Below are 26,335 nucleotides of genomic sequence, written 5' to 3'. Positions count from 1 at the left end.
GCTTTGTGTCTGGTGTTACTCAATTGTAGTCACCGGGCATCTGTAAAATACCGTTGAGTGCTGCATGAAATGAATAAAAAGTATCGACTCTTTGCACTCATGGAAATACATTTTTACCGTTCTAAAGGCGGTTTTAATGTTTCAGGGGTGTGTTCCAGTAACAACTTTTTCCAGACACACACACAAGCTCACACGCACGCGCGCACACTTTTCGGGACACACGTATTACTCCTTTTTGTTTTTAGGGGAGGAAGCTAGATGCCTCTGGACGCTTTCTTGGCACGCACGCGTGCACTTTTAGTGCGACAGCACTACTTCACTAGCAATCCTGGTAAAGCCGCCGTCTGTCTAAAGCCTCTCAGATACCTGCAGAAATAAATATTGTCGCGACTGGGTTTCGAACCCGCGGCGCCGCGAACAGACCAGCTTCGCTGGTCACTGCACGAGAGCACTAGGCTATCGCCGTAGCTTTTTTTCTTTATTGTATGGAAGTACACCCACACTGACAGGCTTCAAGTCCGACTTAACCAAGTCGCATCACGCAAGTACTATGGTGCAGGGTGGCATATGCTGCGCATGATCGACTTCCTGCCTGGCTCCCTTTCTTCCGGAATTTAGATGTGCTGACAAAGTGAGAGTGAATGTTGGTGTGATTGTGTATAGGCTGTCGCCGTAGCCTATCACGCCTCGTGGTAAAACTGCAACACACTCTCGCGCTGTGCATTGCACGTCGTCGTCTTTTTCGACTTCCATCTGTGCAGAAAAGTCGCGGAAGGAAAGGAAACTCGCATAACTGGCTCTCTGAGTTAATGGACATCTTTTATGCGAAGCATATTACTAGAGCTACACTACAGCCCGTCGAGCGCGGCGGTGGAGCTACCATTGTCCTTTAGCGTGACCACGTGACACCACGTGACAACATGACGTCACAGCAGAGGAGAGATGGGTGCCGGCTCGCGCGGTCGGCCGCGGCGGTGGAGGCTCCACATCAGAGGCGCGGCGGCTGACCACGTGACAACATGACGTCACAACAGAGGAGAGATGGGCTGCCGGCTCGCGCGGTCGGCCGCGGCGGTGGAGGCTCCACATCAGAGGCGCTGCAGCTGACCACGTGACGCTACAGCAGCGGTATAAAGCTGAGCTTGCCTCGCTTTCCGGGCACTTACGAGGCGGCCAGGTGTTGGGATGCCGCCTAGAAGCAGGGCTGATTTGAACGAGAAGCGAAAGCTTCAGCGTTCCACAGAGACCGATGAAGAGCGGGATGAACGTCAACCAAGGAAAGCCATGTATTACCACGCCTAACCATCAATATGCTTCGCATCTGACTAGGCTTAACCTTAGCTAAGCCTCAGCCATTTTTTGAGCTACATGGCGATAGTGACAGAGATGTGCGCTGCTTGCGTTTACATTGACGCTTTGGCAGAAACGCGGCACTGGAGCAATAGGACGCCGGCATTCATTAGGTTCATTGGCGTTGGCGCATAACTGACTCCCAGTGTCATTTGACACCTCAATCTCACTTTCAGGTACGTGGCGGTAGCGTCCACCTGCAAAAAACTTATTTTGCACAACATCCCTTGCTTAGCGATGCTAAACCTCCAGAAATTTTTTTAGGACACGTGACTGGACTTTTTTTTTTACACTCTTGGTACACACACTTTTGGGGACACATGTGTCGCTGCTTTGTTTTTTCAGGAAAGGAAGCTCTGCACACAAAGTTAAAAGGTTCGGCGACAGCCATCATGGTCGCAAACCTCGTGCGGAGGCGACGGCTGCAGCGCTGCGGCTTCCTACACTCTTACTGCTTCACGGCCCTTCTCTCACGAACCGAAATCACGGTTCAAGGTCAGCCCTCTTCGACGAAGAAGCCATGGTCTTTGTGTGCGCATGTGTGAAGACTCCGCCCACACAGCGCCCCAGCGGATTGCAGCAGATTGGGGAAACTTCCAGGCTCCTTCCGGGCCTGAGAGGCTAGAAGGTGGTTTCTTCCGGGCACCCTCCAGTGCACCTGCGACGACCTTCCAAATTCTACGGATCTCAGCTACACTATGAGGCCCAAGGTTGGCTTTCCCTAAAACGTCCGTCACCGTAAAACGTTCGTCATCGTAGAAAGCGATGGCGAAATTGCATTTAAAGGCTCTCTGGGAAAGTCAGCTGACCTCTAGAAGCCCAGCCATCTCCACAACCACCGTCACCCTCAATCCATTCAGTAAGAGTATTCATTACAGGAAAATAAAGTAATCGTAGCGGATAAATCCAACTGCTACCAAAAAAAAAAAATTCGCATCAGGTTTCATGCATAGGTTCTCGCATCAGGTTTCATGATCGTCCTGAGATTTTTTTTTTGGTAAAAGTAGGTGCATACTCTAAGCGAGGACAGATTAATTGGAAATTTACAACCTAAAAATGATCTTATTTGCTCTGGCCACAGCCAACCAAGTTGCATCGGTTTCACGCCTTATTCTGTATTGTTAAAATATAATGCTTGGAACGAAACATCAATCCTTGCTATAGACAATCAGATATCCAGCTTTTCAAGCATCATTCAATGCTCGAACCTAGCCTCCGCTGTAGTGTCACGCATTGTTCACGGGAAACGAATGATAGCCTTAGATAGTGACGAGGGTGGATGAGAATTACGGCGATCTTCTGCAATTTTTTGTCAGCCTACAGATGCGCGCGTTCAACGCTGATCATTGATACAAAGGAGACGTTCACGGACGTTCACGGACGGGCACAGGCTGGCCCGCTGCTATACTTTTTAGGCCATCCGCGTGTTATCATTCGTGCATGTCCAGTTATCCCTGTCACTAAACTAAACTCGCAAACGCCAGAAAAAGGCGGTATGTATCTTTCCACTCCTTACCGATGTTAGTGAACTGTTTTAAGAACAGAAACTGGTGTCCAAATTTGAAGGAACGGAAGAGTAGGCCTCAGCTTCGTATTATTCATTTTGATCCTACTACGATATGACATGACTTCGTTTCGTGCCGTCTTCTCAACAGGTCACAAGAGATCCCCACAAATCACAATGGCTTCAAGGAATCTTCCGAAGGAATTGGAAAAAATTTTCAGGTATGTAACTGGGTGAAGTTGACTACTTCATTTACAAGTCGATTTGTTGACGTGACCTGCGCTGTCTATAAGTGGTCCATGTACAACGTGTTGCACACATGTTCTTTTTATAAATTTGTGCACGGAATCTAACAGGCAGGTTTCTCTAGGACTTGCCATGCATTCAAAAAGCTTCCAAGAGCGCAAGTTCATGTCCAGGCAGTATGAAAGCAAACACTTCGTTTACACGCAGTCAACGATTATTGAGGTGGAACTGAAAAGCGTACCTCTGTGAATTTAAGTTCAGTCCGCGTTACCCTTGTGCAGAGCGCTCGGGCGGCGTACTCTCTCGCATAAACTTCGTCACAAACTCGCGCGTCACAAACTTCGGCATAAACTCGTGTGCGCAAGGTGATCACGACCACTTTGCTTGGAAACGGGCTGCTTTCCTTTCTTGTTGTAGTGAAAGCTGCATTGGCCTCGAACTTGCGATTTCGCATTGGCGGTGCTCCGAGGAGGCACAGAGAGCGACCTTGAGCCGTTGCCTAGCAACCGCCGCAGCTGGCGGGCGCCGCGCGCTCGCCGCGCCATCTGGCATGATGTCACACCCCCGCGCCTCGCCGCGAAGCCGCCGCCGCCGTTTGTTATGACGTCACACCGCTTGCCTCGTCGTTGCGCTCGCCTCCGCTCGCTTCGCCAGCTGTCGCATGCCTGCTTTCGCTACGTAAATCCTGGTATAACCGAGCTAAGCCACTGCTGATTTTTTACGTGGAGCACACTGCTCCAGCGCTCTACACAAGGGTGATGCAGACTGCACTTTTCCTGTCGAAATGAAAAGGTTTACTTGTTTTTTATGTCGTTTCGAGTTCGATTCAGAAAGAAAAACAAGTTCTTTCATTGAGTGCATACTGAATGCTCCTTTTCATACTGCCAGTACGGTCTTTGCCCAGAGTTTCTACCCCACCGCTACAGGGGGCCGAACCGGAGCGCTACCGTGCGGCGACGCTGTTTTCGGTAGTTCTCGCCTTTACCGAAGTTTTTTGCCGGGCGAGGAGGCATATTCAACTCGCATATCCCTCTCGCTTTTGCGAGGCAAAACTACATGCCACACTACCAACGGGAGCAGGAAGAAAATGCCTCACCACCAGACGCAACCTCGGTACTGGCGAGAGCTGCCGACGACAGCGCCATCTCTCGACAGCGCTCCCGCTCCCGCTGCGGCCACGGTCGCCGTGCTCTACTGAATTTCAACAAAGATTGTTCCTCGACGCTCATGTAAATCGTGTAGCTGCAGATTCCAAACCGCTGGGGTGCGGACTGTAACCAGGATGAAATATGCCTGTTTTTGGAGCAAGGAAGTTTCCCTCGCTGTTCGCGCTTATGTGGCCGCAAACGTCGGCCACATAAGCGACCACATAACTTGACCTGAAATGCGGCAGAGTATTGCTTGCGAAACATACGGACGAACTGACGCGGCGCGAATCGTGCTGATTTGCTGCTCGTCGAGCGATTTGAGGGTCACCATGCTTGCCCGCAGCGTGCGTTGCGGAGAACACACGACGAACTTACAGGGAGCGGAATGGATACTGGCTTGTATACTTCGTCGGTGGATCCCGTACCGAACGCTCTCGAGGGCGGAAAACTCCGACATGCTTATTTTTACTTTTTCATAGAGCGAGAATAGGTCGATCGAAGTGCCGTAGAAAACGAAACTGGCTATCTATATACGTGTATGTCCTTGCGCGTGTCAAGGCTGCTTCTGTAGGGGCTCACATTCGCGTGCCAGAACTAAGAAACAAAGTAACCGAGTTGAAATTGCTCGACTTAGACGAGTATATTGCAGTCGCTCTTTCCGGCTGTTTGTGCGTGCTGTTGGTACCGACCAGTTTTCGGGCTGTCTGAAAGGGTAGCTCATTTCATTTTCTTCTAAATTTGCCAGATGGCGAATATGATTTATGTTATGTTTGGCTTATATTTTAAAATTAACGCTCTGGCGGAACTGATATAAATAAAAGATTTTGGTTACACCAGTTTAGAGAGGAAAAAAAACTTTTATTTGCTCTATAGTTCGCATTAGAGTTGTAGCGAGGAAACTTTTTTGAAACATGAATTTTTTTTTATACAGGAATATGTTGTAGTGCCCCATACAAGCGGACACTAGTTAATGTGAGAATATAATAGTGAGTTCTAAAGAAGTAGTTTAATCAGTTTAGTTTAAGAAAATACTACACCAAGGCATTTAAAATGATCAACGATTTCATTTGTCTCGAGTTAAATATGACAGAATCTTGTGGAGAAACCAGTTTGTTTTTGGAGCTAAATATTACTGCTTTTGTCTTTTTTCATTCACACGTATATAATTAAATAGATTGTGATCATTTTTCTAGTGTTACCAGTGTAGTATTGCAAGACTGTGAAGTGGAGAATGTCATTTCCAGAAAAAAAAATGCTTTTATCATAGGCATATATGGCGGATCCAGGCTTTACAGGGTCAGTTTTTACATTCTCGTTAAAGAAAATGTTAAAAAGTAGTGACCCTAGTATTCTGCCTTGCGGGACGCCAGAAAAAAAAATTGGTTTTACTTCTGACGTACTGCATATTATTTATGTTCACTGTTTGTTTCATTTTCGACACATAATATTTTATTAGTCTTTCAGCCTGGCCTCGAATTGCGTATTACTAAAGCTTGTCTAAAAGTAACTCATGCTTTACCAGTTCAAATGCTTTGGAGAAACCTACGAATATTCCTAGTATAAAAACTTTCAAATTGTGTCAGAATGTATTCTTTTCGTTCTAAAAGCACAAGTTCCATAGATTTGTTTCTCTGGAATTCGAATTGATATGGCGTGAGCAAGTTGTTTTTATCTATAAAATAGTAAATAGTAAGGTGGGTAATATTGCGTCCCATAAACTTTTGAATGCGGGTATACCATCCTCAGCACGCTTAACACGAACGCTCGAGCGCATGTTTTCCACTGACATTAGCACCGCTGGGCCTGAGACTGTATTAGGGTGGAAGCAGGGCATGATCGAGCTTTCTCCAACCGCCGCAAACACACCGTGCGGCACGGTCTCGGACTCAACGTCCAGCGCTCAGGGACGCGCAATCGAGCGTTCGTGTTAAAGCGTGCTGACGGCGGTACATTTCGCGATCTAGAGGGCGCTGGTTTCAAACGTGGCGCTACTATATATGACTTCTCATTGCGTTTTCGAAGTTCACCGGAACCTCTTAGGCGGCTTAGAGCCTAGGAAAACGAAGCTCACGATACGTTTCTTTACTCATGCTGCATTCCCGCGGATGGATTCGGCGAGGTTCAGCGCATCACATCGTAAAATGAACATTTTACCGCGATAGCTGTCGGCGAAGGCGCTGGCGAAGGCGCTGGCGAAGGCGTTGGCACTGTCATGTCCAGAACATCGTGATTCGTCTATAGAGGGTCGTGACGTCTCAACCACGTGATCCGCACGAGTAATTCAGACGCACCGCAAGATCACACAGGACATATGACGTCACTACACCTTTTTCATTAGTCTACAGTGTCATGACGTCATTCCACCACCATTAAGTAGTGCCTCTGAAGAAAGGAAAGCTATTGCGCTGACAAGAAAAATTGTCGAGCAGGAACTCGAACCGCTACTCCACGACCACTGGAACGTTCCTTCAGGGGAATAAAAATCAAACAAAAAATAAAAACACAGGAATATAAATAAATAAAAATAAAATAACATGCGCCCATACTTTTCTGATGCTAAATACTCAAAACTTCGTACAAGTCGGTAAAGATGATAACGTATACCATCTTGGTAGTTCCATTATTACGCAGGAGTTGTAATCCTTCAGAAGGCTTTTTGCCTGCCATCCTTGACATTGCATTAGCATCTTGCGGCGCATATATATAGCAATTTGATTTTTTCTGACATTAATAGTCGCTCAGAATCGCTGCTGCCACAATGCACCGCTTACGACAGAGATGCAAAACATGGTCAAAACATGCTACAGGAATATAGGACAGAAAACATGTCTGTAGTCTGTCGTATTGACGTATTTCTGGCACGCCATATTTGTGTTGTCTGTCTTTTGTCGTATATCTGTAGCCTGTCTTGTGTAGTGTGTCGCATTTCTGTAGTCTGTCTTGTATAATGCGTTGTAATTTGTAGTCTGTGTTCTGTAGTGTCGTATTTCTGTAGCGTGTCGTATTTTTCTAGGGTTTGTATTTCTGTTGTCTGTCTTGTGTTGTATTCCTGTTAGTCCTGTAGCACTAGGGTACGTCAAAGGGCACACGAACAAAAAGAACCGTTGATCCTTTTCACTGTTTCTTTTTCATTAATTTTCAACACCTTAATTGCCCCGTAAAGGGGCTTTACAGGATGTGTAGTCGTTTCTAATGATGAGTTGTTCACTGATGTTTAAGTGGTAACGGTTGCGATGGATGACAGCAGCAGCGGGAAAGTCATTCCAGTTCTCGCACGTTTGCACAAAAATATGGGAAATATTTGCCGAGAAACGGGCTGGGGCTGGGTATGTATGTTCTTGTCACGGCCGATGCGTCTGCGTTAATGAAATGTTTGCTAGTCCTTACTTCAGTGAAGAACTACTCCAGTGTGCGGAACTAAATTACTTACCCCATTGCCGAACTACATTACGAGCTGCGCAGAACATAAGGGCGAAGAGTGCACCCAGCTGGCATCTCCGAAAAATGCAGGGCACCACATGCGTATATGGAAGACGTCTGCGGGGGGAGCGTGTATTTCAGATAACTGAGTGGCACTTAACCGGACCTCTGAAGATGCGACGCTAACAGATACAAACATTTCTAGCTTCTTATAAGAGTAATGAAAAAGCTCATTTAGGACACAGAACTGTCCCACGAATAGTGAGTGTTTTTTACCGGTTTATCCAAGTTTCAGATACACTGCGGCACAATCTCCGGCAGTGTAACGCAAGGCTTGTCCCCTCACTAACCGACAGCAACCCCAAATTCGACCGCCTTAGCTAATTGAGGATCACAGTATCAACATTTGTATGAAAACTAAGCAGATAAGATAGCAGGGCGTACAAAGAAAATTTAGTACCCTGCAGTGAATTTAGGCGTTAAGATGACGCCAGAGTGTGTGTTTTAACTTTAAACCGTGCTCTACACTTCGGTGCTGAAACAAAACAGCGAAGTGTTTTTTGATAAAAAAAAGGGGTGAACCCATTTATCCAACCAACATTTTCATCTCCTCGTACGCTGCCTCACTCATGCATCACATTTTCCTCGACTCTGCGGACTCAAAGGTCCGATTCATTCGGCACTGCGGTCACTACTATGAGAGTTACCGCGCTTTCCATGGCTGCGCTTGGGTGGATGAAAATGAGTAATTACTCCCTTATTACAAATCTACTCCACCTTGGGGGATTCCCCTAAAACAATACACCACTAATGTTCCCACTTTGAGTTTTTGGTAAATTTGCTCTCGTCCTACCATATCCCGGTTAGCTCAGTGGTAGAGCAACTGCTCCGGTGGGGCTGTGGTCCCGGGCTCGAACCTCGGACCAGGAATAATTTTTTTTATTAGGAAGTTTCTGGGAAAGATATACAGCCTTCCTTTGTAGCCATATGGCTGCGCTTGGATGGTTGCAAATCAGTGATTACTCCGTTATTCAGTTTGTTCTTCTGTTTTTTTTTTTTTTTGCAGTGTGATAGACAATTCTAAAGACGCTATGGTGCAGTCTCTCAAGGAGCTCGTGTCCATTCCGAGCGTGTCTGCGGACAAGGCACACCGGGGTGATATCATCAAAGCTGCGAACCGAATCAAACAGGCAAGCATTCTATAGATGCAAAGGAACACATGTGATCTTGTGCATACTCCCCTGGATCATGCCAGGTTTGCACGTTGTATAGAGGAGGACGCGGAGAAGGAAGACTTTTTATCACGACAGGCTTGATGGTATTTCACTACGGGATTCAACCATGCAATTGCTGAAAATCTAATGCCATCACTTTTTTTTCTTTTTCTAATCCTGCAGTATGGTACGTGATATGTGGGGTTCAACGTCCTGACGCGGCTCATGGGCTATGAGGGGTGCTCTATTGGAAGTCTCTTAATTAATTTCGACCAAGCGGGGTTCTTTATGACATCACACAGTACACGGGCGTCGCACAGTTCGCCTCAATCAAAACGTAGCCGCTGCGACCCGGTTGAACCCGTGCCATCGTACTCAACGGCCGAACGCGCTGACGCTTGTGCCCCTGAGGCGGGTTTGTTCAAGTTCCATAGCATCAATAGCATCAGGGGCAAAGTTCCTGAAGAGAGCAAATGTGCTGTAACTGCCTCATTCAAGGCTGAGGGACAGAGAAGAGGGACAGAGGAGAGAATGAGGAGAGGCAAAGAAAAGAATGTATAAAAAAATTACGGGGTGCTTAATTATCGTGATGCGGTGATGATGCGTTAGCATTAGGTCTTCTACTTCCTTGCTTTGCATTACTTCTCTCATACTTCTTGTCTTCTCTTTTCGTCTTCTCTTCTCGTTTCCTTATTCTTTATTTCATAGGTATACATGTCATACTTTTCGATGTAATTATTTGCTCATTGAATGTTCATTGCTCAACTATGCTGAGCTGAGCACAATGATGAGCAACTTTTCCGTGCTCTTCACTGAGTCATTCGTAGTTCTTCCTGTGGCAGCCACCTTCCGGCCTCTCCCCTCCTTTTCCGTACAAGTGGAGAGGGGCATTTCGCTCTCTCCACTTTGCCATCTGTCAACCGTGGCAGGCGGCTCTTCCATGTACCAACCATGGCACGTGGCAAATATACACAACTGCTAAGTAATTCGTAGTTCTTACCGTGGCAGCCAGCCCTACTCTTCCCTAAAGAGGGAGACTTCCCCCTCCTCTCCCCTTTGCCACCTGGCACGGTTGGTAGGTGGCAAGTGTACACAACACTACGCCACCGGGTGCCGGATACTTTTTCTTTAGGGTGAGGGTTTTCAATGCTAACGCATTAATGTATAAAGTCGCATCCCAGGCAGTGGGGAGAGGGTCCAATGCACGCGTACTCGGGTCTACTGCATAGCAGTGTAGCAAACACCTCTGTAATGCGTACGGGAACACGCAGCAATGAACGCAAGCGCGAGAGGCTACCGTATTGAAATGGCAGGAAGGCGTTGCATGCATTGGCCTCCTAACGGCACGGGGCTCGAGAAAGCATTAAAAAGAACGAAAATACAAAAAAAACTAGTGGCAGTGCTGCAGCGCTGACTTTTAGTAGATTAATATTAATGACAACCTGTAACGCGAATAATAAATGCCTTGAAGCTTAGGTGGATGCGTTTGAACCGGAAGAGACGTGTACGCTTGAGAAGCGCAGTGCGACTGGTGGTCTTACCTAACTGAATGTTGAATTTATATAGATAATAACCTAAAATATGTCGGCAAACGTCACTGACCCTGGCACAAGGAAAAAATTAGAACGCCTCCTTGAAATCCTGTGGCCAGATGCGATTTAACTTGCAGTGTACACTTGCAACATTGATTTTTGTCGGAGACAATTTGTAACTGCAGACGCGCAATTGTAGTTAGGAATTTCATGCTCAATTTCGGCATATAATGGACCTCTAGGAGCACTACACCGCACCAGCGCTCTTTTATGGCACCGGTTCCGAAACTCCCAACAGGTCCCATGTATCGAAGTACAACACTCTACGAGGGTCCTTTGATAAGTGTGGTAAAAAGCAATTAAAGATATCAAGCTTGCTCAAAACAATATTTTATTCTTCAACATAGTCCCCTTCCAGTTCCACGCACTTCTTCCAGCGGTGCTCCAATTTTTACATTCCCCTCACCCCCCCCCAAAAAAAAAACAAAAAAAAACAAAAAGGATGGTGCGAGGTCCTCGAAGTAGTCATTCACCACTGAGATAACCTCTTCATCTGAAGAACAGCCAATTCTTTAGGTTTGGAAAAAGGAAAAAGTCGCATGGGGCCCAATCCGGAGAATATTGTGGATGAGGCACAACATCGAAGCCTAACTCGGGCAATTTGGCCACTGCAACAAGGGATCTGTGGGGTGGAGCATAGTCTTGGTGAAAGAGGACTTTTTTACGAACTAACCCAGGTCGTTTAGTGCGCAACTCTTTTTTTCAGTTGTTATAGGTGGTGGTGTGACATTTTTATTAGAACATCCTTTCTATTAGGCGTTCAGTACGTCCTGGGCCAAGGCGACGAGGACACGTTGCAGTCCAGTCTCAGATCCAGGGAGGCGAGCCAGACGGGCCGCGGGGGGGGGGGGGGGGGGGGGTGTGGGGGGAAAGGATAGGCGGGGGACTGGAAGGCTACGTGGCACTGTGTAAGGCAGTGTTCTTTGTCTGCAGTTTGGGCACTGAGGTGTGGAAGTGTACCGGTATAGATAAAGTTTGGCTGGTGTATGTAGGAGATTAAACTGTATTCGGCGAAGAATGCGAGCTTCACGGATCGATAAGGATGGGTGTGGTGGTGGTAAATTAGCTAAATCCAATTTTTGCTGCCCGTAGTATTCGTCAACAGTGCGTTTGTAAACCCTGACCGCCTGCTCCGTCGGTGGGCTCGTCCATGGGATACCCGGCGCCCGGTGTATAGTTTCGCAGGCAAGCCGGTGAGCCAGCTGATTGCCGGGGATGCCCATGTGACCAGGGATCCACCGAAGGGTCACCGGTCGTGGGCTTAACGCTAAGAGGGCGGCATCTAAGGACGATCGGGTAGGGAAAGGGAGGGCTCTTTCATGGAAGGCACGCAGAGCTGCCTGCGAGTCTGTATAGACAACGTATTGGGGGGGGCAAAGTGTGTGATGGCATCGGCGATCCCGTGTATTTCTATAGGAGTGTCGCATATTATGGTCCTGTTATCGTTTTGCTGTTTTGTAAATAGTCTACAAAGATTATTCCACGTGGATCCCAAAAGACAGTTGCCATCACCTTTCCGGCTGAACAAACAGTCTTTGCCTTTTTTGGCGCATCTTCATCAGGCCCAGTCCATTGCTTTGACTGCTTTTTAGACTCTGGAATGTAATGATGCTCTCACGTCTCGTCAGCTCTCACAAATCGACGCCAAAAGTCCTGAAGATTTCGATCAAGCATCGGTAAACACTCCTTCGAGATGTCTTTCCTCATGCGCTTTTGGTCGGTCGTCAGCAATCGTACCACCCAACGTACAAAGACCTTCTTCATCTCCAATTTTTCATGAAGAATACTGTAAACTCTCTCTGTTAAGATGCCTACAATATCAGCTATCTCACATACCTTCACTGGGCGGTCTTTCATGACAATTTCATGAATTTTCGATACCATTTCTGCCGTGGTGGCCTCCCCTGGACGCCCAGGACGTGCTTCATCTTGCGTCGAAGTTCGGCCGCGTTTGAATCAAATTATCCAGTAGTAAATGGTATTCAGTGATGGTGCAGAGTGTCCATGAACTTCGCTCAACTCGGCTTTAATTTGGGCAGCCGTCCACTGCTTTAAATAAAAATGTTTGATCACTGCTCGAAATTCAAAATTTTACATTTTGGTGGGTGTCACCATACAGCTCGGCGCCGGTGGCTGTCGGAAGCCTACTAACTGTCGGTAGAAGCCTAAACACGTTCTGACGTCATATGAAGTATGCTTCTCGCGCGCCACCGACAAGATAGATAGATACTTGAGGCCGTACCCTTTGTAACGGGCGGGCACCACTAGAGTGAGCACCTAGACCAAAAAAACAACAACAAAGAAACGAGATGAAAGCGCACAAGAAAGGAGAGGAAAAAAAACACAAAAAAAACGCAAAGTTCAAAGCAAGGAGTTCGTTCATCGACCGCGTTCACATCCGACTCTGCGGTTTCGCGCGGTTAGACACAGTGCGCCACCAAAGAGTCAGTCGACGCTTGGTTCGCAGCACACCCTCGCTCTTGTGCTTGGAGCTGTCTCCCTCGTCGTCCACCGCAGGATCGTGAAAGCCGAGCGCCTGAGGGAATGTGGTGCCCTCTGTCGGCATCGGATGGAGTCTCTGGCACGACATCACCAGGTGTTCGATGGTCTCCTCCGCATCACCACACGCTCGGCATAGTGCCATGTGCTTCTGATGTTGCATCGAAGCGACGGCGGTACACCAGTGTCCGCAGCGCTCCGGCCCGGGCCTCAAACAGCAGTGTGCTACCCAGGCCGTTGTCAAAGATCTTTTCGGGTCCGATGCTGTTCTTGCACTCGCGGTACACAGCCAGTGTCGGTTTTTCCGCGAGCGCCTGCAGCCACTGCTTATTCTCCAGTTCTTGGACCCGTCTCCTTGCCTCCTGTTTCCACGCCGTTGCTGATTCGGCATTTATGGGTGTCTGGAAAAGGCCATACTTGCCTTCTATCCAGTGGAGGCGCTTCACCCATGTAGTGCGTAGGCATGTCGCAGCGAGGTATTCAAAAACCCGCCTAGCCCATCGGTCGCGGCTCATGAACTGGAGTCGACCGCGGTACTCTAGCTTGCTGCATGCCTCCCTTGCCTCAAAACTAGACCATCCAAGGTCACCTTGGATGGCTGCATTGGCCACCCGTCCATGACAACCGACTGCAGTGCGGCCGACCTCTGTCTGTCTGCGCTCTAGCCAATTCCTGGTGGCTGATGGGAGGCAGACCACCGCGTTGGCGAACGTGAGTCCTGGTACGTGCGCGAGCTTCCAGAGCTCGCGGACCATAGTGTACTGATGGCACCCCCACAGGCACCGACGTCTGAGGATGCATTGCGCACGGAGTGCAGACTGACGGACCTTGGCCTCGTGCAGCCTGAACATGTCAGTATCAGCGCACAAATTTATGCCCAGGTATTTGTACGATGTGTAGACTGTCAGGGGCTCTTCGTTCAACGTCAGCAACAGCTGATCAGTCGCCTCGCCCGCCAGCTGAACAACCATGCATTTTCGTTGGTTGAACTTGAGTCCAAGGCTTCGCAGCTCCACGGCACAAACGTCTAGCATTTTCTGTACATCCTGTGGTGTTTCTCCCATAATTACTATGTCATCAGCAAAGGCAAGACCCGGCAGTCGGCTGGAGTTGTCAACTGCAGCGCCATCTCTTGTATTTTTACCACACTTACCAAACGACCCTCGTACTTGGGCTAAAATACGTATGTGTGTTAAAACTTTGGCAAACAAAAAAAAAAACGGACAAAAGCATTTTTGAAAGGGAAAACTTTTATGAACTCAATTTTTTCATATAATGTAACATTTCACTATAACTATCAACATATCCGCAGATCATCCGACGGCAGTCTTGCATTTTTTTTCCTCTTCGCGTTTTTGCGTTTTTGCTATCGTCAAAAGCGCTTCGCATTGGTTTTCTATGGCAGGCTTTACTTCTCGATGCGATCGATGGAAAAACTTTAAAAAAAGTTTTTGCTACATATCAGAAGGATGGACCACTACCTTCAATATTTACAATTTTCCAATTTTTTGTCCGATAATTTCGGACGTGTTGCTGATGAAAGCATCGATATGGTGAAGAAAGAACAGCTGGAGGATGGACAGCTCATCGGCGCTACCATTTGCTAACCAGCGAAAACTTCCCGCAGATAATGATCGGTCTTTGACCTTGAGTTGCGAAACTGAGAGTATTAAAGCGATTAAACCCCACGTTAAAGGGTCAGTCTACTGAATTTTATCGGTCATATTTTCTTTGCGGCAACCGATAGCTCTTTACTCAAACTACCGTTTAGCCAGGTATGGTGCCAAGAAGTGCAGCAGAGCATTTTAGAATTTATTGATGTGGGAACACATCTGTATGAGATGGTAGTCTCATCTGGCAACCATTCAGATTTCCGCCGCGCGGCGACAAACATGGCGGTGCCCGTTGAAGCCGGACCTCTCGCTTCGGACTGAATTCTCGTTGTTGCTGCCTTTTTTAGTGCGTTCACTGGCCATAAATGGGGCACCAGTCTTTCGCTTCGTCTCATCTCGCCTATAAGAAAACGTATAAGTGATAAATTTGCTTTATTTTAATAATTAGAGTGGCGATTCTGCCGCTTTTAGGCTCAAGTAGAGAGTCGGTTTGTTTACAGCAATGGTTCCCGTCCTGACAACCAGATGGCGCCACTATAGGCTGAGTTTATTTTTGCGTCTCTGCTAGCATACGCTGAACTAAAAGTGGGAATGTGCCTGCGTTTAGCGTACGTATAACTATAAATATTCATGTGATTTACAGAAAAAGCTAGCGGTACGCCTTCTACAGTTTACTAGAACAAAACGTACGTTTCTCTGACATTGGGGCATACAAACGGTACGTAGTATCTTCACTTATGCTTCTATAGAAAAAGACTACCACCTGCACCAACAAAATGAACGTTTGGGGTCGCCACCATGCATTTTTACGCGACTTTTAACGCCGAAATAGAATATAAATTCCTGCCTATACCGGGAGCAGTTCCCTCGTTATGGATGTTATAGGGTGCCAACTACCAGAATATGCTATTATTTATACACTCATCTCGGTGAGTAGACTGACCCTTTAAAGGTTCACTGAAGAGGATTCTGAACTTGTCTTTTTGCCGCGGTAACTCGATCTGCACGTTCCTAGCATTCTTAGAAACTGCAACTTATTGCCCTGTATGGCCGATTTCCCTAATTAAATCGAATTAACGTCCGGCTCCCGCCCTTTTTTTTGAATTCTGCCTCGCACGATGGGCGGAGTCGACCAACGCGTGAAGTTCCTTTCAGCCAGCTCCGTGGAGGCTTTGCTTTCGCTTTATTTTGTTTTTTAGTTTTCTATAAATAAATAGTTTCATTCGCAGATAATATAGCCGCAAAATAAGCCCGCAGAGATAAAAATACGCGCGGACTATTTGCTACTACGGACTACTACGTATTACTCCGCCGATGGCAGAGCGGAAGCCGCCACGGGACTGGGTGAAAGGCACTCCACGCGTTGGTCGACTCCGCCCACCGTACGAGGCAGAATTCAAAAAAAAAAGGGCGGGAGCCGGACGTTAATTCGATTTAATTAGGGAAATTGGCCACACAGGGCAATAAGTCGCAGTTTCTATGAATGCTAGGAACGTGTAGATCGAGTTCCCGCGGCAAAAAGACAAGTTCAGATTCCTCTTCAGTGCACCTTTAATGCACGTAGGGTATGTGAGTGTTCACTGCTGCTTCCACGCACTGACGCCGCTGTGGTTCCGTCATCAGATGCTGGAGGCAGAGGGCGTGAGCTTGGAGCTGGAGCCGCTGGGGGACCAGACGCTACTGGACGGCACCAAGCTGCCCTTTCCACCGCTGGTGCTGGGACGTCTCGGGGACGACCCCGGAAAGAAGACTGTCTGCATGTACGCTCACTTAGACGTCCAGCCAGCGCGCATGGTTAGCTCGCTTGCCTTGCATTATATCTGTTCCTCTGGAGTTCACCTCGTCAGAGCCCGTGTTCATATCATGCACGTGCGAAATGTTTTGTGTATTTTCGTGGGAACGCCCAGACCTGAGAAATTTATGTTCATTAACGCTGACAAATCGAACTTTTGCTTATATCAAAACAGGATATAACAATGATAGGTAAATGACTCCGCTGCCTATATATATGCAGGCGTTTCAGGGAAGCCCGCCACTAATTAAAAAAAAGTGGGGTTTCTGAGATCAATTGAAATATTTGGCGGCATTGTAATAGCAGTGCTGAAGGATGTCGGAAAAGAGGCAAATCATGTTAACAAAAGGTGTTTAACGAAATTCTGATAGTTAACGTTTAACTATTACCGATAGGCGCCTGATTGCAATTAGAGATTTGTAGTCTACCGTTAGTGATAGGCTTATCAGTTTTTAGAATAATGAAAACACGATTACCATCGGTGCTCGAGCTCAGCGAATTTGGGCTCTTTCTCAAGCCATTTCAAAATCGCGCGCCTGCGGAGAGCGCATAGCGGCGCCAATAAAAACGCGTCACACCGCGGCGCACCTGACACGTGACGTACTCTGCACTGGCCTCGCTGGAGCAGCGAAGTGGCGAAGAGACCGGTGCAAAAGAGGCCTTTGCCATCCTTCGCAGCACACAAACACAAGCTTCCACTGGCGAAACGCAGAATTAGGGGCGAAGCATACGTGACTATCCGCTACGATATTACTCACCTCCCCTGCTGTCTGCTCGGGGCTCTTCCTCTCTGGACTGTCGGAAACCGGTTCCGCCGCCGCTTCTACCGTGCTAGCATGAGGTGCTTCCGACAGTCCATTGAACAATATGGCAGCGCCCAGGGAGCCCTTATTGCAAAGGTCTATAGCGCCTTCAAGGCATGCGCAAAAAAAAAAAAAAAACACCGGTACAACAGGCATCAACAAAACCGTTAGCGAAGTTAGTGAAGTTAGCGCGAGTCCTGTGTCAGTCTTTCTTGTGTACGTCTTATTGCAGTGCTATTGTCTCAAATAATGCACCATCTAGCCCAAATTGACGTTCTTCTATATCTATAGCGCCGCGGCGCGGATGCCCTTGCCAGCGTACAAAGCTCCTTCAGAGCGTTACGGCAAAGTTTTATTACCAGTAAAAGTATTGGAAGACTCTGGTAGTAGTAGTAGTTGTTGTAGTGGTAGTGGTAGCTACTGGAGTAGTAGAAGTAGCAGTAGCAGTATTAGCTGCAGTACTAGTAACAGTTGTAATAGAAGCAGCAGCAGCAGTATGTCTGCCGAAAATGAACTAAAGTCATCGCTTTAGCATCGCATCATCGCTTTCTGCTTAACAAGAAAAGGAGCCGCTTAACAGAGGAGTGACCAGTGCCAGGTTCGCACGCGGGTCACTGTGAATGTGCCATCTATAATACCGTGATCCAGGTCAGCGGGCTGTAGGAGTGGAAGTGGATACTCTCGGTGTAGAAGGGAGGGATGGTACCATTTTATTACGGTTAGTAGGAACACGGGAGCGTTTGGCCTCACTGACTGCCAACGCCTTCTAACGGCCCCACGAGGAACCAGCGATAGCTGTTATGTTTTTCCCAGGAGGATAAAGAGAAACCTGAAAGCTTGTACTTCTTTTATCCGTTTTACGCGCGTTCACTCACGACGTCTCCATTTGCCCCGTAGTCTGACGGCTGGAAGAGCGACCCGTTCAAGCTACAGGAGCGCGACGGCAAGTTATACAGCCGAGGCAGCTCTGACGACAAGGGACCCGCGCTGGCCATGGTCTGGGCGCTACACGCTTACAACAAAGCTGGGGTGCCCCTGCCGGTTAACCTCAAGGTAAGATGAGACTGACTTGCTCTCGCAGAGGTTTCGCCGCCCAGCGAGAACGCTCTTTGTTTTCCTGAACGGAAGGAGATAATATAGTGGTAAACATTCGCCTTCAATGAACACCACACACAGAACAGGTGGGCGGCTGCTTGTTTGTGGCTGCTTGTTGTTGTGGCGAAGCTTGTTTGCTAGGCTAACAAAGAGGGCTCAGCTTAAGTTAAGGACAACGCAGCGAGCTATGGAAAGAAAAATGATAGATGTAACGTTAAGAGATCGGAAGCGGGCGGAGTGGGTGAGAGAACAAACGCGGGCTCATATGACACATCCTAGTCGAAATCAAGACGAAGAAATGGGCTTGGGCAGTGCATGTAATGCGAAGGCAAGATAACCGCGGGTTCGGAGTGGAGTGGATTCCAAGAGAAGGCAAACGTAGCAGGGGGCGGCCGAAAGTTCAGTGGGCGGGTGAGATTAACTAGTTTGCGGGGATACGATGGCCGCGACTGGCAAAGGACAGGGTTAATTGGAGAGACATGGGAGAGGCCTTTGCTTTGCAGTGGTAGTAATCAGGCTGATAATGATGATGATGACACAAATAAAGAAATGCGCCGCGATATCTGAGCACGCTAGAGAGACGCCCGATGTATCCAGCAACCATGCTGGGACCTAGGTCAATAAGTGAACTGCGAAAAGGAAACGCGCAGCATGGGCTTTCAGGTTTCAGGTTACAGGTTGCAACAAATAAAATTACAATCTTATTAAAGGTTTCAGTAGCCTGCCGAGAGGAGTCGAATTTTGTGTAAGAATACTTAGTCTTTCTTTCGGGAATTATTTATGTGGAGCTGTTTCTGTGAATCAGCATACCTACCGGAATGCACTAAGCGGGATCTACGTATCTTATATGAATGTTGTAGCATGAGCTTGCTTTAGTGTGCGTATTTTGGAGTATGATATCGAATGGGTACTGGAAACTAAGAATAACAATGAAATTTTTGGTGTGGGTAATATTCTCGAAGCTACAGATTTACTAGATATGGTCGGCACATCTGCACCTGACCGCATGTGTATTGTGTAAGACGTGTAGGATACGTGTACATTGTGCGCTGAGACGTCTTTTGTACGGAAGGACACAAATTGACCACGCAGTTGTATAAGTGTGTCATTTTATTCACATATATTTTTTGCTTCGCATTCTCTATATTACGTGCGGAGAAGTAGTCGCGACTCCGACAGTGGATACAAGTCTCTCGTCAGATCCTATTCAACTAAAAAAAGAAGCACTATGCCGCTGTAAACGCCTTTCTGAAAAAACAACGGTTAGGTTTTGCCCATTAACAAGATCTTAATGGATCACGACCATCGAATGAAGTTTTACTAAAACAAAGCGATTTATCTTCGCTTTATGTTCATGTACTTCGTTCACTGATCTCTATGGTGTTCCTAATAAGGATCTGCTTCGTGCCCCGCTACACTGAATTTTCCGCCTTTCCTTGTGTCCAGTTTCTGTACGAAGGCATGGAGGAGGTCGGCTCGCAAGGCACTGTCCCCTACCTCCAATCGAACAAGAAGAGCAAGTTCTTCAACGGCATCGACTTCGCCTGCGTCTCGGACAACTTCTGGCTCGGCACCAAGAAACCGTGTCTCACCTACGGACTGAGGTAGGTTAACCGTTGCTTGTGCATATGGAAATGTCACTTTACCGTGGTAGTCGGCGCGACAACTGCCCGTCGCGATCGCGATTTATAGCTCTCATAGGTTTCATTAAACTCCGTATGCATAACTCTCATGAAGACTTTATAGCCTGAAGCACTTAGATGGTTGCAAGAATATGTCGGTAAAATAAGACTGCAGTTCTCTATCTCAAATATCAGCAACCATTGTTTTACTGCGCTAGAAGTAGGGGTGCATTCTCCCAAAATGGGGGCGGCGTGTGAAGCCCCCCCCCCCCCCCCCCCCCCCTCCATCCAACGACGCGGACCGTGTGAAGCTGAAGCCGAGGCCCCAGAGAAGGAGTAGGAGGAGCCCGCCACCCTTCCTCCACCGCCACCCTTCAGAAGCTTTCTTCCGCCATTCGGGCTGGTGGAGCTCGTATAACATCGTCCACGTGAAGACTTCCGGTTTGAATATGGTGAATAAAATGAGATCTACCGCTGTCGTCCTCATCTTTTGCTACGAACGATTCATTGCTTCGGTGATTGTTTTGATTTTTTTTTCTCGTGAGATTCGCTGTCCAAGTGTGCCATTATTCCAGTGGAAGAATCAGCACTGCATAGTGCCGTACATCACTGTGTCCGCTATCGTCCTTGGTATCTTACCCGTCACAACCACGCTTCGTCAATTCCTTCTCCTCTCCCTTGTCAGCTCCAACAGCGTAACGAGAGTGTCGGCACTCTCGCACAGCTGCCATTCTTCGCATTCAATAACATTCAACGTTCATATGAGATACAAAAGTGTGTTCCAAGTCCGCCGCTGTCGTTGGGGGTGGCTCTGGCCAACACTGAATTCTAGGCTGCGCAAAACACGAATGCACTGGAAAGTAGCAGCCGCCGTAGCTCAGTTGGATAGTGCGCTGCACGCGACATGCAGAGGTCGTGGTTTCAGATCACACCGGCGACATGTGGTGGTTTTGGTTCTACTTTCTAGAAAATTGTCTGTCTCAAATGATTACGGAACTGATTCCCCGCCCTAATCAACACTTTATTGGTTTCAAAGGCTGTTCGCTTATACTATATATTCGACTAGATGTGTACTTTGTCTCTTGTCACGTGTTTGTTTCCAACGTTGTGCTATGCAGCGTCTTTGTAAGAATAAGTATCGTTCTCACAGCTTAATTAGCCCCCATTGGATATACACAGTGTGATACATTGTTGCGGAAACGCTTTGCAAGGGGATAATAATTGAACACTATCCCACTAACGCTCAAAACTTCGAAACCTGAATAGTCGTTAACAGATCATTGTATGGTTGACGGTGACAGGGGGTTTCGGAACGTGAAATTGGATAGCAATAGAACTTGCGCCGCATTACAAAGATATGGTTAGCAGCTGCGTTGATTAGCGGCAATGCCATACGTTTACGCGCATTAGCTGAGCATACTTGTACCCTTTTCTTTTTTCCAGAGGAATAGCGTATTTTAACGTCGAAGTGACCGCCGGCAAGCGACATCTTCATTCTGGCCCATACGGCGGAACTACGTGAGTGACAGGAATGTATTTTATTTAGCTCGTTCATTCTGAAGTAGAATCAAGACATTCATTACTAGCAGTTTAGAAGTTATTCAGGTTTCAAAAAGTCCAGACAACAGTTGCGAATGCCAACAATAATGCATCTGAAAGAAAAAAAGTAAACTTTATGTTCATGAACATTGTTACATAATGGTCTTCTATTACATAATGTTAATCACATAATGTTATTACATAATGTCTTCTGTTACATAATGGTCTTCTAACTATTCAGCCACACACCTTCTGAGATGCTGATAGCGATTTCAATACAAGCGTTATTCGTCGCACCGCTGTTGTTCGCGTTCAGTATGTTATAAACGTTCGCTTTGTGTACTCTACTCTCGGGGAATGTTCCTTATTGCAGTAAGTTTGCGTCTAGGAAAAAAAAAAAAAAATCAGTGAAAGAAGTGGACAGCTTCGCGTTAAACATTTGCAGGGGATCCAGTTATAGGTATGCGTATTTAGCGATTACTGGCGACAATCAGTTATCAACATCAACGAGTCGGAAGAGACAGTGGCGAAGACAACCTGTCAGTTGCCAAGTTAAAAAAAATTCACTTCAGATATTTTCTTTCGTTTTGCCTTATAGCAATGACCAATGAGACATGAGTGCACATTGACGCAAGTGAAGCTATCAGTGTCATTTATTTATTATTTCATGTATCTATACCGCCCTCAAGTATTGTTGTAAGCACGTGTGCGTGTGTGGGGGGGAGGGGCTCTCAGTTAAGTTTATTAAGCATGTTGGTGCAATTTTTACTAGTAATTAGAACGTTACCGGCAATACATGCGCAGATATTTGCCGCCGCGCTATTTTTACTAAGAAAGCCTTCGTCGGACTGATCGCCTCTTACCTTCACCACGATGATCAGTGTCGAAATGCACGCCGTCATTATAAAATCCGATTTGATACATATGACCGGAGTGGTAATTGCTTGATGCTTGGACACATTATTACCTGCCTACTCGCCTTTGAAGAAGTTTGCAGTAATACTGCATACAACGTTGTAAAGTGATAAAGAACCTCACGGTGTGGAAGCACAGCATCGACATTTTTATTGCCAGTGTTTCATTTACGAAGTCACCGCGTTCAATGCACCTGAACACATTCAAGAGCGCGTGGTCTGTTCAGATTTCGCTGGATGTTTGTGTCCCCTCTTTTCGGTCAGATATGAGGCCATGGCTGATCTGATATACCTGCTCGATAGCCTGGTGGACTCCACGGGGAACATAACGGTTCCGGGCATCGACGACGACGTCCAGCCCGTGACGGACGAAGAACGCGAACTGTACCGCAACATCGACTTCGATCTCGTAAGAAGCGGGTTGTCATGTGCAGTGTCATGCTTGCTTGAGGTGAGCGTTGTTGTGACCGCATACAAAGGGTACGTAACGAGATAAATTGTTGACGATAACGGACGCGCTTGTCACGACCAACAGTAACGCCTATCAAGCAACCTGAGTGCGAAGAGCTACACTGGTGTCCAAAGTTCTTGTATTCCACAGAGCTCGCCTAATGTTTATTGAGATACCGCAAGAAGACCTATTTATACTTTTTCCCACAGACCGAGACGTTAGTTCGTGATCTAAGCATGCTTCTTTCCCGACGCTCTGACACTGCACTGGCGAGTCATCGCCACGGACATATCCAGCGTACTCAGCACCCTAACACGCATGTATGTGCAGTTTTTGCCAAAAGTAACCAGGCTGCATGGTTTGCTTCTCATTCTTATTGCAGAAACTTCTCTGCTTCCCTAAAGATCAAAAAGTTCTTTGAAGATGAGGACAAGGGTTCTCCTTACCAAAGAGATCTTTATAGCTTGAAGGCTGGCATGACAGCTTTAATATACGACTGAGAACCAAACCGTGCAGCCTGGTTACTTTTGACAAAGACTGCACGTTTTCAAAAATGCCGTTGCAGAGAGTAGCTGAGCTTCTCGCGCTCGAAAGCGTACAGCGTACAGATCGCACTACAAGAGTAAATTCTAAACTACCATCGGCTTTTCGGCCTGCAGTCGTTTTGAACTCTGCCTTCGAAATGCTTCCACGAATCCTTCTGGCCATAGAAGGACAGCGTCTCTTACCAGATCGGGCGCCCGTCTCATATCAAGCCTTGGACTTAGCTGGAAATGAAGTGGAAGCTGCCGTTGGTGCCAATGATTAAAGGGCTGAACCGCACATGCATGTGACACGTCAGAACGGTTCGTGGCAGGCTCCCGCTCATAGCTTCAGCAGTCGTGATAGCAAAAGTGCCGGCCAATCATTTGCCGTTTCAAGCGTGGGGTCCATGATTTGCTGGGGGCCACATGTGTAGGGTTTAGGAGGAGGTACCGCATGAGCCTCTAATTGGGGGCCAGCAAATCGTGTGACGGAGAGTCGGCAAGCCTCGCCGCTGAAAGCACGGGTGCGATTACAGTTCGCTAGTCCAGTCCGCGCGACTGCCGCAGAACCCTGGAATGATGCACGAATCTTACGCTGTGGTAACGTGCGTGTTGAATGTGTGGCGGTTTCGCGGCTGAACACCTATTTACTTCCATCAAGTTGGAAAAGGCGTAACCTCGAGGAAGTTAGATCCCCGGGCGCCGAGAAGAGGAAGAGTGGGCCGTTGGCACACAGCTGACAGCCTCACGTAGGTGCCTGCCTGCAGGAGAGCTTAAACCTAAGTTAGCGTTGAAAAAAAGAAAGAAAACTGCCTCGTTGTGTTTTATGGCGCATAAGCGGAAGGCTATCATGCGAAATGGAATCTTGGCATTTCGGTCGCAACAATTTTCTATTTTCATCACTTCGAGGGAAGTGGCTAACTAGTCGCGTGAATTGGTGTTCCGAGCAGGAGGAGTACCGGCAGGAGCTGGGCGTGACCAAACTCGCCCACGAGGACAAAGTAGAGACGCTGATGTACCGCTGGCGTTACCCGTCCCTCTCCCTGCACGGTGAGCACTTGTCCTTCCCGAGGTGCTCAGCGCCCGGCGGCAGTTGAAGAAAAATCTAGTTGAATATTACTATTATTGTTGCTTGTTTCCATGGCAGGAAGACGAAGGCAGGAAAATAGAAAAAGGAAAATGAGTATGGCAAGTGCCATCATAGCAAGGCCTGCATGCCTGCTCCATATGTATAATGCCGACGTATAGAAAAAAAAAAGAGAAATATACCTAAGATGTTACGCGGTGACACTCAATCCGATCGAGTCCTTTGTCGAAACCATGCTGGTGCGATCTCGCGCACGCACCGTCAGATGAAACCACCGTGGATGAAACACGAACAGGATAATCGAAACGCCGACTGCAAAATTGGAAGGTGTTACACTAGAGGGCGGCAGTATACTAGCGCGGTTAATTTCGTATCGAAGGCGTAAAGATCGCTCTCTGGAATTGTTAATAGAACACGCCTGTATTTCGTCTCCAATCACTGATTTTTTTTATTAATTGTGCTCGCGTTTCAGTTGTTTTCTCTGAGTTCCATTTGACGGTGACGGTACGTGAATGTCATATAAGTGCCAGTTCGGAATCGAGCGTGACGTGTGTGGCGACTCCACAGTACAGCTGCTTCAACGTGATGCGTGTCTCGTGCAAGCAGTGCGTGTAGGTTTGCCTGCGAATGTAAAACGGGATTTGGTTCACAATGTCCGTGAAGATTAGCAGCAGTCGATTACGTACGCTGTCATGGTGCAGCGGTTTCTTGTGTTGTACCTCCCGGTCATGACTACTACGTGTCGTGGAGACACAGTGAATAACCCGAAACAAGCTTTTAAATGTTCTACATGCGTACCTGTCCCAACAAACAAAGGATAATAATGTATCTAAAAGCGTTATTATGCACTCCGCACTGAAAATCAATGCGCAGAGGCAAGGATAGGCCGCAGTGTTTTTACATTTTATTGGTGCTTCGTAAGCAGAAGTCCGGCATGCAAAGTAGTTTAGCGTGAGTCACTCTGAGCTCCGCCACTACACTTGGCACACGGAAAGCATTCGGAGAAAATGATATACCTGCCGAAAGACAAGTCGCGTTTCTATCGAGGCTGTTTTTTTTTTTTTTTTTTAAAACGGGGGACTGGGGTATCTGTTACAACCAGCGTCGTAGCTTCGGCGGTCGCGGTTGTTGAGACGCGCGCCTGTTCTTTCACTATTTCCTCTCGTATCTTTCAACTCTCGTCTGTCTGCATGTGGCAGCGATTGTAGCTCGGCTAGAGCCAGTGTTGTTGTTGTTGTAGCCTACGACAGAATGACACATACCCACTCTGGGGGATCGGCCAAGAATCGGGTGGTAAAGGTTGGTATTCACCTGTACGTAGTAAAGGCAAAAGGAAAGCACACGGGAGAGGAACACCGGGGGAGTCTACCACAAGAAGGGCACGGAGAGGGTGAAAAAAAGAAACAAAACAAAAAACAAATAATAATAATAATTATAATTAATAATAATAATCATAAAAATATATATATATAAAGGAGTTTGGATTGGAGAGAGAGTGAAAGAGAGAAAAGAGAGAATAATTCGAAAAATAATGAAGCATAAAAAGAAAATACTGAAAGATTTAGCAAGGTAGTCGATGAGATTCCAGCAAGAAATTTTGAACAGCGTCACAAACAGACCTGTGGCTGAACCCAAGTGTGGTGGCACCAAATGATAGCAAGTGTGGGCTGCTCAAACTAAGGCCAAGTTGCTGTAAGGGCCATTCCAGCCGTCTTCTTCTCAAAGAGGTGAAACCACGATAATGGAGCCAAAAATTATCGATAGATTCAGGCTCACGGCAAAATGCACAGAGGAGAGATAACGCCAAACCAGATCTGTGCAGATAGAAATTTAGAGGAGGGATGCGGCAGCGCAACCTCGTCAGAGATACTTCTAGCTGCCGAGATGGACAAATTTTCCTGCTCCAGGAATATTTCAGATGC

General features: G+C 47.2%; 1 protein-coding gene across 3 annotated transcripts in view; it reads left to right on the top strand.

Moving 5' to 3' along the window:
- Nucleotides 1-2,949: 2,949 nt before the first annotated feature.
- Nucleotides 2,950-26,335, top strand: part of LOC149371297 (cytosolic non-specific dipeptidase-like) — a 43,753-nt gene continuing 20,367 nt past the window's right edge. The window contains exons 1-8 of one of the 3 annotated variants that reach the window (XM_089565163.1): nt 2,950-3,075; nt 8,735-8,858; nt 16,210-16,380; nt 18,079-18,234; nt 19,723-19,880; nt 21,342-21,416; nt 22,616-22,760; nt 24,277-24,376. In XM_089565163.1, the coding sequence (XP_089421289.1) occupies nt 2,975-3,075; nt 8,735-8,858; nt 16,210-16,380; nt 18,079-18,234; nt 19,723-19,880; nt 21,342-21,416; nt 22,616-22,760; nt 24,277-24,376 (1,030 nt within the window). In that variant the 5' untranslated portion in view covers nt 2,950-2,974. Of the gene's footprint in view, nt 3,076-8,734; nt 8,859-16,183; nt 16,381-18,078; nt 18,235-19,722; nt 19,881-21,341; nt 21,417-22,615; nt 22,761-24,276; nt 24,377-26,335 lie in introns of those variants that run through there. The other 2 variants (XM_089565151.1, XM_089565157.1) reach the window with 2 other exon arrangements.

This window comes from Amblyomma mixtum, chromosome 1 (genome assembly GCF_055824585.1).
Source record: "Amblyomma mixtum isolate Tamu chromosome 1, ASM5582458v1, whole genome shotgun sequence".
NCBI lineage: Eukaryota > Metazoa > Arthropoda > Arachnida > Ixodida > Ixodidae > Amblyomma > Amblyomma mixtum.
This window is presented reverse-complemented; position numbering and strand designations above follow the sequence as displayed.